This window comes from Cebus imitator, unplaced genomic scaffold, assembly GCF_001604975.1.
Source record: "Cebus imitator isolate Cc_AM_T3 unplaced genomic scaffold, Cebus_imitator-1.0 Scaffold541, whole genome shotgun sequence".
NCBI classification, from domain to species: Eukaryota; Metazoa; Chordata; class Mammalia; order Primates; family Cebidae; genus Cebus; species Cebus imitator.
Genome location: NW_016107856.1, coordinates 1,662,734 through 1,678,019, shown reverse-complemented (window position 1 = coordinate 1,678,019; position 15,286 = coordinate 1,662,734). Strand labels below are relative to the sequence as shown.

Genomic DNA, 15,286 nt, shown 5'->3' with positions numbered 1-15,286 from the left:
ACATGTATCTCTAAATTTTCCAAGGGTCTGGCCAAAAGCGTATTCTTCCCAAGAACACATCTTTCTTGACAATTGTCCCTTCATTCTTTTACTTATTTGACAAGCATTTAGTGAGCATGTCCTTTAGATACAAGGATGGACTTTTAAAAAAATCATGGTTCTTCAGGCAACCACAGTCTAATGCAGTTTTACTCAAAGTGTGATCAGACAGACACCTGCAACAGAATCACCTGAGGGAGGTTGTTTTAAAAGATGCAGACTTCAACATGGTGAAGCCCCGTCTCTACTAAAAATACAAAAGTTAGCCAGGCATGGTGGCACATGCCTATAAACCCAGCTACTCAGGAGGCTGAGACAGGAGAATCGCTTGAACCCTGGAGGCAAAAGTTGCAGTGAGCCAAGATTACTGCACTCTAGCTTCAGCAACAGAGTGAGACTCCATCCCAATTAAAATATATATATATATATATATATATATATATAGGCTACCTGGATACTTGCACAGAAAATTTATAATTCAGTAAGTCTGGAGTGGCGCTTGGGACTTTCATTCTTTAAAAAGCACTCCAGGTGATTCTGATGCATATTAAAGACTGAGACTCACTGGCCCAGTGGTAAGGACAGGAATGTCAGAGGGTAATTGTAGAGTAGTTGTGCCTAGTTGCAGTAAAAGAGATATTCACAATGTGAAATGGAGACATGAGGAGAGGCTTTAGTGGGTAAAGCCTTGGGTGTTGCAATGAAAAAGATACAGGTTCAAATTCTGCTGCTGCCACTTACTTGTCATGTGATTGACCTTTTCTTGGTGTCATATGATCTCATATGTAAAATAGCCAAAATACTCAGCTCACAGCAATTATAAGATTTCCATGAGATTACATAAGTAAAGTACTTAACTTAAATTTTGGAGCACAATAAACACCCATTATTCAGAAGTCCTCACAACTGTCATTTCTAATTATTAATGACACTTAAAGGAAAGACAGCAGATGAAAAAAGTTTTCCTGAGAACCGTGGGGCCCAAATTTAATTTTAAAGCAGCATGTCTGAAAGTATAAATAACTGGCAGCCCACAAGAATTCTAGGATTTTTTTTTACATTTTACGTCTTTGATAATAATTTGACATTTTAATACAAGGAGTAACCATCATGCAATTTCACTGCCTGGCTTTCCATTTGTGTTTACAATTGCACAAATGCCAAATGAAAGCCACATCAAGTCAAGGACCAATCTGGAAAGAGAGGAAATGGTGGGAAAACTGAGTCACTGCATGTCATGAAGCAGTTTAATCTACTCAGCCACAGGATCCAATGCCATCTTCACACTGTGAGCAGGTGTCATGGGGACTTTGGCTTCTTACATACCAACACATACCAGTGAATAAGCAGAAACTTGAGGCATAAATGCACAAAGAAGAATGGTTCTGTCCTGGATTCTATTAGTAAATGGATTAGATATCCATTTAGTACCAATTTTAATATCAGCACAATGCTAACCCTATCTTCAAGTGAGTAGACAATTTAACAAATTATCAAATCATACCTCATTGAAGCTGACATTCCATGAGTGCTTACTACAGAGTTTTCGTTAAGATCATATTTTTCTGAACTTACGAACCTTCAAAGCTATTAATAACAATTTGTTCCATGTACTACACTAACAGGTATGCTTTGCATGAGTATTAATACATTTAAATGACAGATTTAGGCATAGACCAGACCCTGAGGATACATGGTTCTACTCTGCCTATCTTTAGATTTCACATTAGTGACTACTTTCAACAAAACCACATCATCTATCACATTAAAATAATTTAAATCTTATTGGGTTTCATGGTTACATTTGATTTCTTTTTCTCTCTCAAATCCTGAGGTCTGCTCAGATATATCTGATTTCATTTATAAATTTGTTTCAGCTCTATAATTGTGTAAGAACTATAAACATAAGAACTGTATACCTAGTGTTATAATTATACATATTTTAATAAGATCCTAATACTAGATCACCCAAAGAGCTGAAAAATATTTCCCTATAAAACAGGTCCATGTATTATCCAGGTTTGAGTAATGCCAAATGGGACAATCCTGAGGAAAGGTTCATTCAGGGCTGTCTACTCTTCTGTCATCACCTGTCTGCCTTAAAGAAGGCGGTCCCGCCTGTTCACCAGGGGTAAGTGACAGCGAATCTGCTTCATCAGCCATTTATGATCAAGCTGCCCCTGCACATGCCTGTTCCATAAGGCCCTTGGCCATTGCTTCACAAACTTCCCTCCTCAACCCATCCTTCTGGCCAATAGCAAAGCCATTATTTGGGGCTGGGGGAAGGAGAGGACAAAGAGATCCTCTTCTTTGCAAGTGGAACACCATTTACTCTACACTTAAAGCTATTTATCTGGCCTTAAGAAGTGTGGTTGGCTGGGCGCGGTGGCTCATGCCTGTAATCCCAGCACTTTGGGAGGCCAAGGCGGCCAGATCACCTGAAATCAGGAGTTCGAGAGCAGCCTGGCCAACAGTGAAACCCCACCTCTACTAAAAATACAAAAATTAGCCGGACGTGTTGGTGGGTGCCTGTAATCCCAGCTGCTCGGGAGGCTGAGGCTGGAGAATCACTTAAACCTAGGAGGTGGAGGTTGCAATGAGCGGAGATTGTGCCTTTGCACTCCAGCCTGGGTGACAAGAGTGAAACTCTATCTCAAGAAAAAGAAGTGTGGTTCATAGCACAGGTAAAAATGGAATTCCTTTTGCTTTTTAGCTTTGTTTTATCTCATTTTCCTTTTTAAACTAATATTTACATATAGATACTGATTTGAGTAGGTCTGGGGCGAATCCTACACTACGCTTCTTTTGTATAGTTTTTAAATTAATATTTTTAAATTGGCAAGTAAAAGCTGTATAAGTTTATGGCACACAACATGATGTTTTGATATATGTATACATTGTGAAATGGCTAAATCACACTATTTAACATATGCATTACCTCACATACTTATTATTCCGTTGTAGTGAGAACACTTAAAATTTACTATCACAGAAATATTCAAGGATACAATTTATTGCTATTAACTGCAGTCACCATGATGTACAATAGATTTCTTGAATTTGTTCCTACTATCTAACTGAAATTTTGTGTCCTATAACTAACATCTCTCTAATCTTCCCACCCCACCTCTCCCCAGCCTCTGGGAACCGTTTTCCTCTCAGTTTCTATGAGTTCTATTCTCTTACGCCCCACATATAGATGAGATTATGCAGTATTTGTTTTTCTAGGCTGGCTTATTTCACTTAACATAATGCCCCCCAAGTTCATTCATGTTGTCACAAATGACAGGATTTCCTTCTTTTTGAAGGCTGAATAGTATTCCATTGTGTATATGTACCACATTTTCTTGATCCATCCACTGATGGACACTTAAGTTGATTCTATATCTTGATTACTGTGAATAACACTGCAGTAAATCTGGGAGTGCACGTATCTCTTTGACATATGGTTTCATTTCTTTTGGCTCTATACCCATTAGTGAGACTGCTTATACAAGTAAATGATGTGGATCTAGAGATCTCAATCCTTTTTCACCACATTCATCTAACCCTCATGTACTCAGAAGAAAGAGTCATACACCGTGATCATCAGGCTGTCTGTGGGACGTATTTTCTTAATGCCTATTGCTGAATCATGCATTTATAACTATAATAACTTCATCATCACAAAAAAGGATTTGAAGAATTTTTAAATAGCATCGGAGTACTTCTCTTCATAGCTCTGAGAAAGTGTAGCTGAGTAAATTTAGGAACAAGTTGTGGACGACAGTCATGGCTTATGTTCCTATGGAAGGCTGGAATAAGACCTTATAGAGGATTCAGACACAAAAATATTACAGTCTCTTCTACACTCCCACCCAAACATATGCTTTATTACTTTTTTAAATGCTAAAATGTAGCATTAGGTGTAAGAACGTTCAATATAATTTTTATTTTTCTCGTTAAGACTAGTTCAATACATTTTTGGAAACCAAGTATCAGCTTATTTGCAAAAGAAACTGGAGGTGTCCCTGCTAGAGACCTAAACACTTTTGGGTAAGGCAAGTTGCAAGTGCATCCAGGGTTTTCACAGGCATCATACTTCTTAAAGCCAGGTCTCACTTCTTATGTACTGTCTGCAGGCAACAAATATGGAGTCATTCTGAATGTGCCAGACTCTATTTTTCCAATTTAACTACCCAAGAACTGCTTCCCAGACTTCTCCTTGCCCTAACCCTACCCAACCCAAATGAGGGTTTAGTTTTGAAAATATGAAATTCCTTTCAATATTCAAGTACTTTGTAAGTTAGAAAATTAGATCTTCTGGCCAGGTGCAGTGGCTCACACCTGTAATTCCAGCACTGTGGGAGGCCAAGGTGGGTGGATAACCTGAGGTCAGGAGTTCGAGACCAGCCTGGCCAACATGGCAAAATCCCATCTCTACTAAAAATACAAAACTTATCTGGGCATGGTGGCCGGTGTCTGTAATCCCAGCTACTCGAGAGGCTGAGGCAGGAGAATCACCTGAGCCCAGGAGGTAGAGGCTGAGGCAGGAGAATCACCTGAGCCCGGAAGGCAGAGGCTGAGGCAGGAGAATCATCTGAGCCCGGGAGGCTGTCTTCTATCCTATTTCTTTTCTTTTCTTTTTTTTTTGAGACGGAGTTTCGCTCTTGTTACCCAGGCTGGAGTGCAATGGCGCGATCTCAGCTCACCACAACCTCCGCCTCCTGGGTTCAGGCAATTCTCCTGCCTCAGCCTCCTGAGTAGCTGCGACTACAGGCACGCGCCACCATGCCCAGCTAATTTTTTGTAGTTTTAGTAGAGACGGGGTTTCACCATGTTGACCAGGATGGTCTTGATCTCTTGACCTTGTGATCCACCCGCCTCGGCCTCCCAAAGCCTGGGATTACAGGCTTGAGCCACCGCTCCCGGCCTATCCTATTTCAATGCTCTTCTTCTTTTCTATATTACTTCTGCAAAAAGCATGAGGCCGGCAGTGAAAGGGAAATGGAGAGTCATTGAAGTTTACCTGTGTACATAGGTCAACACCAGACATTATGAGTGTCTTTCTTAAATGTATTTTGTAAATGTCGGCAACTCAATCAATTGAAAAATGATGATGAGAAGCAGCTGGGAACCTAGAGGTGAAACTTTCTACAGCTCAGGGAAAGGCACAGTGTAGCTCCATTTTTCTGGAGTATGGGGGTTGCTGGTGGATCCAGGAGAGGGGCAGAAGCAGCTGGCACCTTAAATCATGAAAATGAAACAGGCAAGTGAACTTCAGAAAGTTGTGAAGGAAAGATAATAAGACCATCAATCACCCTTTAAACTGCAAAAACAAAGCCTGCCACCAAAATACAGCAAAAGGATAAGAAAGCAACTTTTCAGACGCCCTGAAAGGAATCGTATAGGTCTAGAATTTACATCCTAGTTTGACATCCCAGCTTGACACCCCTTTGGTAATAAATGGCTGAACAAAAGGTTTGGAAAATTTTTCACCTCCAAACATGATATTAAGGAGCAGGTAATTTGTTTTTTACATAACACTGAATGTTCAAAAAGGGATTTTTTGAAAGCCTTAACCAATGAAAGGTATTTCAGAAGACAGAGAACACTCTGTGAGAGAGGGAAAGGTTAAAGGCAAGCATTTCTATGATCAGACGACTGAACACAAGCATGAGGAAAAGAGTGTGATCAAGAGGAAGACATCAGCACTGCCTGTAATCAAACCGGGAGAACCCAAATCCGGGGTAGTATTCTGAAACCCTCCTGGAATAACCATCTTCGATTTGCTGTTAAAATAAATGAAACAGGCTGGCTGTGGTGGCTCACACCTATAATCCCAGCACTTTGGGAGACCGAGGTGGGTGGATGGCCTGAGGTCAGGAGTTCAAGACCTGGCCAACATGGGAAAACCCTGTCTCTACTAAAAATACAAAAATTAGCTGGACATGGTGGTGGGTGTCTATAATCCCAGCTATTTGGGAGACTGAGGCAGGAGAACAGAGAATCGCTTGAACCCAGGAGGCAGAGGTTGCAGTGAGCCAAGTTTGCACCACTGCACTCCAGCCTGGGTGACAGAGTGAAACTCTGTCTCAAAAATAAATAAATACATAAATAAAAATTAAAATATAAAACAAAATAGCCCTCTGTCTAATACAGACCCAATACAAACCAAGTTTTCATGTGAGCTTATCTGTTCCTCTTTATCTGTACTCACAAAGACATTAGTATCTTTCCACAGTGTTCACAACTCACAAGAATCAAGATTTAAGCCCAGTACTTCTGATAGTAAGTCCAGTACTTAGACCATTTTTCCATGACCTAGCTCTCTTTAGATGCTGATCTTAATGGCATAACCAATTAATGGAAACTTACTGAGCTCTTTTCTATCCTTAAAGACTATAGTGTATGAGATCTCAATTATTGCTGTCTAAAAATTTTTCCAACAACAAATAAGCACTGTGCTAGGCATATAAAATAAGTCCTTAGTCTAATATACAGTGAGAACTCATTAAGTACTCACTTATGGGTTATGCTATAAGGTGAGTTAGAGTGATCACCTAAGACGTGGTCTTTGCTAAACTAAGTGATACTGACCAAAAAAGAACTAGAGATTCCAAGAAGTAAGATCTGAGATGGATGAAGGATCTGAAACTTAAGCTGGCCTTTAAAGAAAAGTGGTATTTAGCTAAAATGAGAGGAGAGGGGAGCATAGTCAGAGAGCATGGGGATAGGGTGACCACTGGGGTAAAGATCATAGTGACTCAAGTCTTTCTGTGAAAGTGAATATGAGGTTGTGGGTGCTGACAGGAGAGCGATGAGCATAATTGGACTGGAAAATGTAGAAATTTTATATTGCCCTTTACAGACGGGAATTTTTTTTTTTTTTTTTTCAAGACGGAATCTTGCACTGTCACCCTGGCTGGAGTGCAATGGCATGATCTTGGCTCACTGCAACCTCTGCCTCCCAGGTTCAAGCGATTCTCCTGCCTCAGCCTCCCTAGTAGCTGAGATTACAGGCATCTGCCACCACACCTGAATATTTTTTGTATTTTTAGTAGAGGCAGGGTTTCACCATGTTGGCCAGGATGGTTTCAAACTCCTGACCTCGTGATCTGCCCACCTCAGCCTCCCAAAGTGCTGGGATTACAGGCGTGACCCACCACGCTGGGCCAGATGAGAAAATTTATTTGCAGAAAGACTTTTAAAATTCTTGCACAAAGTCCCACTGCTCATAGGTGGCAAAGTTAAAATTAGAATCTCACCCTGTTAACCCTTGGCCCACCACTCTTTCTACCAAACCAAGTTGTAGTTAAAACAATTCAATGAGGGTGGGTGCAGTGGCTCACGTTTGTAATCCTAGCACTTTGAGAAATCAAGGTGGGAGGATTGCTTGAGCCCAGGAGTTTGAGACCAGCCTGAGCAACATAATGAAACCCCATCTCTACAAAAAAAAAAAAAAATTAGCCAGGTGTGGTAGTGTGCACATATAGCCCCAGCTATTGGAAGGGCTCAGGTAGGAGGATCACTTGAGCCCAGAAGGTAGAGGCTGCAGTGAACCATGACTGCAACACTGCACTCCAGCCTGGACAACAGAGTGAGACTCTGTCTATAAAAACAAACAAAACAAATGATTATTTTTTAAGTGATAGTTATTATAATTTGAAGGATATGACATAAAAATACCTGCGTATCTGCTATTATCCTACTCAGTTAGTCTCTCTCAAGAATTTGAAACATTTCTGCCTCAGATAGCTTTAATAAATAAAATAATGTAATTTAAATTTAGGGTACTTATCTGAAAAACAAAATTGATCATTTTAAAATACAGATGCTTATGAATAACCCTATTACGTTGCCTGCCTTCAAATAAGAAAGAAGTAGCCAAGATGAAATCAAAGTGTTAAAATTTGGAGATAAGGCAGATTTTCAAAATTAAACTTTCATTTTTTTAGAGCAGTTCTAGGTTCCCAGCAAAATTAAGTAGAAAGTACAGTTCCTGTATAAACCCTGCCCTCTGCCACAAAACCTCTCTCACTATTGACATCCCTCAGGACAGTGGCACATTTATTATAATCAATAAGCCTACCAATAAACCTAATGGTATGTGATATCAACACATCATTTTCAGCTGGGCACGGTGGCTCACGCCTGTAATCCCAGCACTTTGGGAGGCCAAGGCAGGCGAATCACGAGGTCAGGATTTCGAGACCAGCCTGACCAACAGGGTAAAACCCTGTCTCTACAAAAAATACAAAAATTAGCCGGGTGTGGTGGTAGGTGTCTGTAATCCCAGCTACTCAGGAGGCTGAGGCAGGAGAATCGCTTGAACCCAGGAGGTGGAAGTTGCAGTGAGCTGAGATAGGGCCACTGCACTCCAGCCTGGGCGGCAAAGCGAAACTCCATCTCAAAAAAAAAAAAAAAAAAACCCACAATATTTGCATCATTTGCTTTAGGGTTCATTCACTCTTAGTGTTGTACATTCTATGGATTTTGACAAAGGTAAAATGTAGTAACCACAGAGCAGTTTCACTACCCTAAAAATCCTCAGTGTTCTATTTATCCCCCCTCACTCCTAATCCCTGGCAACCACGAACATTTTTACTGTTTCTACAGTTTTGTCGAATGAAATTCAAAATTCAAAGTACGATTTCTACTAAATGAGTATCACTTTTGTAGTATCGTAAAGTTGAAAAATCATAAGTTGAACTGTTTTAAGTCAGGACCATCTGTATTTCCTCTCAAATACAGGAAGTGTATTTGAGAGGGAATACACTCTGTCCTAGTTAGTTGGGAGGCTGAGACAGGAGAATTGCTTGAACCCAGGAGGTAGAGGTTGCAGTGAGCCGAGATTGAGCCACTGCACTCCAACCTGTGTGACAGAGTATGACTCCATCTCAAAAAGAGAAAAAGAGAAAAGAAAAAAGAAAAAAAAAAAATTGGTGTGTTGATATCTAAGAAAAAACTTGCTGGAATTTTGGTAGGGATTAGGACTTATTTTTAATTTCCATTGATACTATTTTAGCATTGTGATGTCCATTTTAAACGCTGTTACGTACACATTCTAAAATCAGAGCTGTGTCTGTCTGAGGACAGATTGCTATTCTTGAGTGAATTTAGCTCCTACCACTCTCTCCTTCAGGTCGATTGGCTCCCCTGCATCTCAGGAGGGTCCATCCTGAAGGACAAGTGTCAGTAACCTTTGAAAACTTCACCAATCCTCTAATTTTCACGTCTCTGAGAAGTTACAATACTTCCAGGCATTTTGGTATGGCTCCCACAAGGACTTCCAAAGTGCGATTTTCCTTTACAAAGCCCTGGTAGTCATTCATTTTACATCTGGCAGGAAATGGAAGTGGCGTATATTGGTGTAACTATACTTTTTAAAATGGCCAAAAACACACGCAGACACACTTGCACATACTTTTCCAACCTTACCATGGGGCTATGGGAGTTTGCTTTTTAATGCTTGGATTTAGACGTAGAACGATAGCCATAATTACTAGGACAGTCATGAAGACCATGGCAACAAAGACAATGGTGATGATAAGTACAGTCCCAGGAAAGAGGATGGGACTCTTGGTAATGGCTTTAGGCCTCATTTGCCTATACCAATGTCTCCTTTATCAGAGATTTAATAATCTTTTATGTGTTTCTGAAATTTTCTCTAGTCACTGTTATACATGTCTATTGTTTCCTAAGTTCCTAAGGACAAGGATTATGTCTTTTACTTCTGGATCCTTCATTTCATTTGTTTATATATTCAGCAGATATTTTATTAAATGTCTACTATGTCCAGACATTGTGTTAAGCCCTAGCACTGAATAAGTCATGCACTCAGTGCACAGGAAAGATTTTTTCTAATAAATGAGAAACCTCAAACTGTAGATATATAACCTTATAAACAACTTGAGAGGCAGAAATATGATTTATTCTTTTCATAGTAATAGGGAACAAATAATAAATTTATTATTTTGTTTAATAAATACATATGAGTAATTGACAGGAAATAAAACAATACTAATACAAGGTTATAATAATAGGGAAACTGTGCAAAAGATAGAAGGAATTCATGAGAACGATGCATTTTGTTCTCAGTTTTTATATAAAGCTAAAGCTGCTCTATTAATTTTTAAAAATTATAAAAATATAAAATTTGAGGTCCTATTTATGGCATGACACCTGGCTCTACTGACAATCATATAATAACTGTTTCTGTGTCATTTTGAATTACAGTTCAGCAAACTTTTTTTTTTTTTTTTGAGACGGAGTTTCGCTCTTGTTATCCAGGCTGGAGTGCAATGGTGCGATCTCGGCTCACTGCAACCTCCGCCTTCTGGGTTCAGGCAATTCTCCTGCCTCAGCCTCCTGAGTAGCTGGGATTACAGGCACGCGCCACCATGCCCAGCTAATTTTTTGTAGTTTTAGTAGAGACGGGGTTTCACCATGTTGACCAGGATGGTCTCGATCTCTTGACCTCGTGATCCACCCGCCTCGGCCTCCCAAAGTGCTGGGATTACAGGCGTGAGCCACCGCGCCCGGCCCCCAGTTCAGCAAACTTTAAAAGCTAAATTGTATTAACCGAGTGTGGATACTAATTTTCTAAATCAAGTGTTGTATGGTCAAATTCATATTATACTCCCTAGACCCTAAAGCAGTGAATGCTTATAAGTGCTCATAACTTCGTGGGGCTTGTTGATCATAAAACATAACAGTATCCAGCAGAGACTAGGCATCCAGTAACTGTTTACTGAGGAGTAAATAAAGAAATACAGCAAAAACAAAATTATGACAGTTTACCAGAATGCTATGACATTTTTAATAGATAAAAAATATACCTGTAATCTTTTGAAATCAGCCCTATTTAAGAGAAAAATAAAATCAGTGAAAAACTATCTTAGACATGAGACTTCACTGAGATTTTTATTGTTTCATGTTTTTTGGATTCATAAAAGCATTCAAATTTTAAAAGGAAAAAATGTAAAAATGCTAGATTACTTGCTCTCATTTTTAATCCATCTCCCATCTCAATTTATTTTGGCAACTTAAGCCATTAAGGCCCTAAGGATTATCTTGGATTACAGAAAACTTCACGGGTTTAGCTACCTATGAAATATGTCCGAAAGGGCGTCCAAACTACCATCTTCACAGGTAGGAGCTTCTCAGCTCCTTTATGAAACTATGCTATTAGTAAAAATCTTAAACACAGTGTTAACAAATCTTTGAGGAATAGAATTAAATCAAATGGAATAGAATTGAATTGCCAAAGACAACACAGCTGGAGACTTATCAGTAGAGGCACTTAACTCTGTTTCACATCAGAATCACCTGGGAGCAGTTCACAGTACTGATTTCCAATCGCCAACCTCAGATACTCTGATTTGATTGGTCTGAAAATCTTTAAGGTCTACCTGGAGTTTCTAATTTCTTAGTGAACAGCCCTCATTATGGATGGTTGCTGAATTCAGAGAAGCTCTGGGATGCCTGGGGATACCGGACACATTTCTGGACTGAGTAGTTGTTGTTGGGAGACAGTTGATTAATTCATATGTTGCACAGCTTCAAACAGGGCAAGAGGTATAAAGAGTCCAGTGTGTCTGTGTTGCAGGCAGGTCACCATTTATGTGAGCTGGCACAAGAACGTTAGCATGTCTGTGGAGGTCCGTTTTTAGACGTGTGTTTGCTTTCTGGATGCCTGCGAGATGTGTGCTTGGGTTGTGTGTTTGACGTGAGGGTGATGTGAAGTGCCTGAAAGCAGATCTTGTAAAGGAGCTCGGGAAGGATGTCTGAGAGTTCATACGAACTGAAAATGATGTGACATGAATTACATAAGGGGTGGCCGCTCTGATTTTTTCATGCATCTATTAAAAATGCAAATACACGGAAAGGTCTGAACTAAATTCACTGTGTGTGATAGAGAATTCATATGACTTCAAGACTCGGGAGTGATTATATAAGCAGGGAAGAAAAGTGGGAGTTCACAGAACGGCTAGGGGAGAGTAGGCAGGTGATAAGGTTTCTTTGAAAGACAGTCCCACTCTGTGCTTGGACATGGAGACTGCTGAGGAATCTAAGTGAAAGGCATGCTGGAAACACCTTCCCACTTCCCTTACCTTTAAGGTTTCTAAAGCAAATGGATCTTACCCAGAAACAGAGGCTGAGGCCTCCCCACTGCAGGCTGGCTCTTGATCCCCACCCCAGGAGCAGCGGCTTCCCTTCTGACTGCAGGTACAGAATAGGGAATGTCAGGGAAAGGATGGAGGGACATGTGCCTGCCAGTGACAAGAAGGTCCTGGGTCAAGGATCTGCCCTCAGCTAGATCTGAAGCTCCTCAAATATCAGTCTTGTCTAAGGAGCAATCAGGGGACTGGTTCTGGCTAAAGACTTACTTTTCAGAGACAGGGAGTCTCCAAGAAGGGGATGCTTCACCAAGCAAAGTTTTCTTCAGCCTACACTGCTTCGGGTGAGGAATCATGGCAAACCAGGCTAGCAGAGGAGAATTTAAGACAGAATCCTCAGGAATATTACCCTGGGAAGGAGGAGGACTTGCTTCCATTCAAAGGAGACAGGCACTAAGGCTGAGGCCACCCATTTCAGAGTTTCACACACATCCAAATCCATCTTCCCCCTCCTGCCAGTGTCAGCAGCAACTGCCAGACCCAGCGCCAGAGGGGCTGCCTTACATGACGTTCTGGTGTTTACTGATCCTAATCATAAGAGCTGATACAGACTGGCAAGCCCCTGATAGCCTTCAGAATGCATGCACGTCCAATACCTCTTACAACAATAATACTGAAAGGTACTGCCATTGTTCCCATATAATAAATACAGAAATCAAGATGCAGAAAGGCAAAGCAACTTTGCTAAGTAGTAAAAGGTAGGGCCAGAACTGATCCTGAGTCTACTGACTCTTAAGTCCCAGGATCTTTGCATAACAAAGGTAAGTATATACCAAAGACCCAGAAATCAACCCACATCTGATATCCATATCAATGTTCAGCCAAGTGCAGAAGTGGCCTCTGAGAGAAAATCCATACTGCTCCTGTAGCCTGACACCTTCACCTCCTGATCACCCAGTGAAATACGGAATTTGAATCCAAAAGTAACCAAATGCAAGGAAGATGAAAGGAGTATCGTTGAATGGTGATTCTGAGCAAAGGTTTTAGAGTCAGACATACGTGAGTTTCAAACGTATTAGCTGCATTTTCTTGAGCAACTCATTTCATCTCTCTAAGCGTTAATGTCATTATATGTAAGATAGAAACAATGCCTTACATAGCCGTGAGAATTCAGTCAAATCATATATGAAAAGCCCTGAGCATGAAGCCTGGTGCATAGAAAATACTCAAAAGTTAGCTTCCTTTTATTCCCCCCCCCACACACACACATACATACATACATACACACACACACACACACACACACACACACACACACACACAAATAGAACTATAGACACCATTAGCTGATGAGCCACCGTTGGCTCATTACTGATAATTAACGTCCTGGCAGTGACTTGCTCATCATACTGCCTCTATTGTCTCAGCCAGAATAAACCTTAAAAAGGAAATGAAAGCAGAGGTATGGAGTGGAGAGCACGCGACTAGCAGTAGGGAGAAGCTCAATTTCATTTTGAGCTTCGCTACAGATGTACTGTGGGACTTGAACAGGTCGGTCCCCTTCCTGTCATTTTTGACGTCTGTGGAGCAGGGGGATCAGATGAGAGGCCTAAGGCCCTTTGCAGGACTTGTAACTCTGCGTTCCTCTACAGAAAGGATGTAGGAAGCCAACGATCAGCTATCGGCAAAATGGTGCTGACCCCCTGCTGGTTTGAACCATACGAACGCTCGCCTCAAATGGCTGGTCTGAGAGTTTCAGCCACTCGGAAAAGTTCTCTTTCCCTTTGGATGGGACTCTTGAACCTAGGCCAGGACTCAGAGGTCCCAAATGAAAACAGTCCCAAGTCTTTCCATAAAAAAGGGAAAGACACCCAGAGCCAGTGAGGAGATGAGTCTGGGAAGCTATATTTCATCGTCACCAACTGAAAAATCCTCCATGCACCCGGCCTCCCCCAGGCCACACCAAATCTCAGGGGGAAGCCACCCCTCATCCAAAGTTACCCTACTCACAAGTAAATCAGCAACTCCCCTAAAAAACAAAAAGTGCTTGGTCTACATTATCTCCAAAACTCAGGACCTTCTAACACACTGCTAAATGCCTAAAAACTTAGCTCTCTCGCTCTGCTTTCTCCATCCTGAAACTAATTCTGCAATCGGCCTGTCTTGCCTGCCAACAATTTCAACTCTGCTAACGCTGTTTATTGTATCTTGCAGCTGCTATGGATTCATTTATTTTGCTTCGGCCTTCTTTGGTTATTAGTGCTCTTTATTCTTCCCTTCATAACATAAATTCAGACCCCCAAAAATGTGGGATCTGATTTCTCAAGTCTGTGGTGCCTCATTCTGTTCCTTTCCTTGCCTGACTTAAAACGCCCTTCTGTTTCTTTTATAAAACTTTTCCTGAGACACCAAAAGAAGCGGAGTTTCGTTTTCAAAAAAGAACAAAATAATAAAGAAAAAAGACCCACATGACTTACTTTCATCCAGGGGTGCACAGTTTTGGAAAGAAGAAAACAGAGCTATAATCCACTGCGTTTCCCCAACCCAAAAAGAAGAATTTGTTGTGAAACGCTTCTTTTTCCACTTTGCTGGTGAAGGAGCCCGGTGGTAGGCATACATCCACAGGCTGATGCAAGATGCCTTTGAGAGAAACCTCACATTCTGAGGATTCCTGGGAAAGCGCCAGGGATCCCAGCATCCAATATATTGCACATTTGGTTTCAATTAGGAAGGGGGTTGGGGAGGGAAGAAGGAAAGTCACCAATCAGAGCTGTTTTCTGTTTGGAGACTATTTCTTTTGACCCAAGGGACTATGGGCAAAGCTATAATTTACAGCAAAACCCATTCATAGAAGAAAAAATATGTATAACCATAGGACAGACTTAAAGACACAGCTCCCTTCTGCCTTATTCCCACCCATATCCATCTGCTTTTCCTTCCCCTCCGAGACCTGATCCCCACCCTGTGGTCCCCCCTGCCTACCCCGCACCTCGTTTTTCTTACTTGAGCTGAAGCTCTAAGCACAGCTTAAAGTTTGGGGTTTCTTCCAATTGAAGCTTCCAGGACAGTTGGGGCACACACGTGGAGCTGACCTGTAGTATTTTGGCCCTAAAAGCCTAGAGCCGAGCTCTCCCCCGAAAAATCTG

The 15,286-nt window shown here is 41.1% G+C and overlaps 1 protein-coding gene across 2 annotated transcripts in view; it reads right to left on the bottom strand.

The window, feature by feature from the left end:
* DDR2 (discoidin domain receptor tyrosine kinase 2) overlaps positions 1–14,910 on the bottom strand; it is a 151,547-nt gene extending 136,637 nt beyond the window's left edge. Inside the window, exon 1 of one of the 2 annotated variants that reach the window (XM_037733652.1) lies at positions 14,618–14,910. In XM_037733652.1, the coding sequence (XP_037589580.1) occupies positions 14,618–14,623 (6 nt within the window). In that variant the 5' untranslated portion in view covers positions 14,624–14,910. The remainder of the gene's footprint in view (positions 1–14,617) is intronic. The other variant, XM_017515127.2, reaches the window with a different exon arrangement.
* Positions 14,911–15,286: the final 376 nt, after the last annotated feature.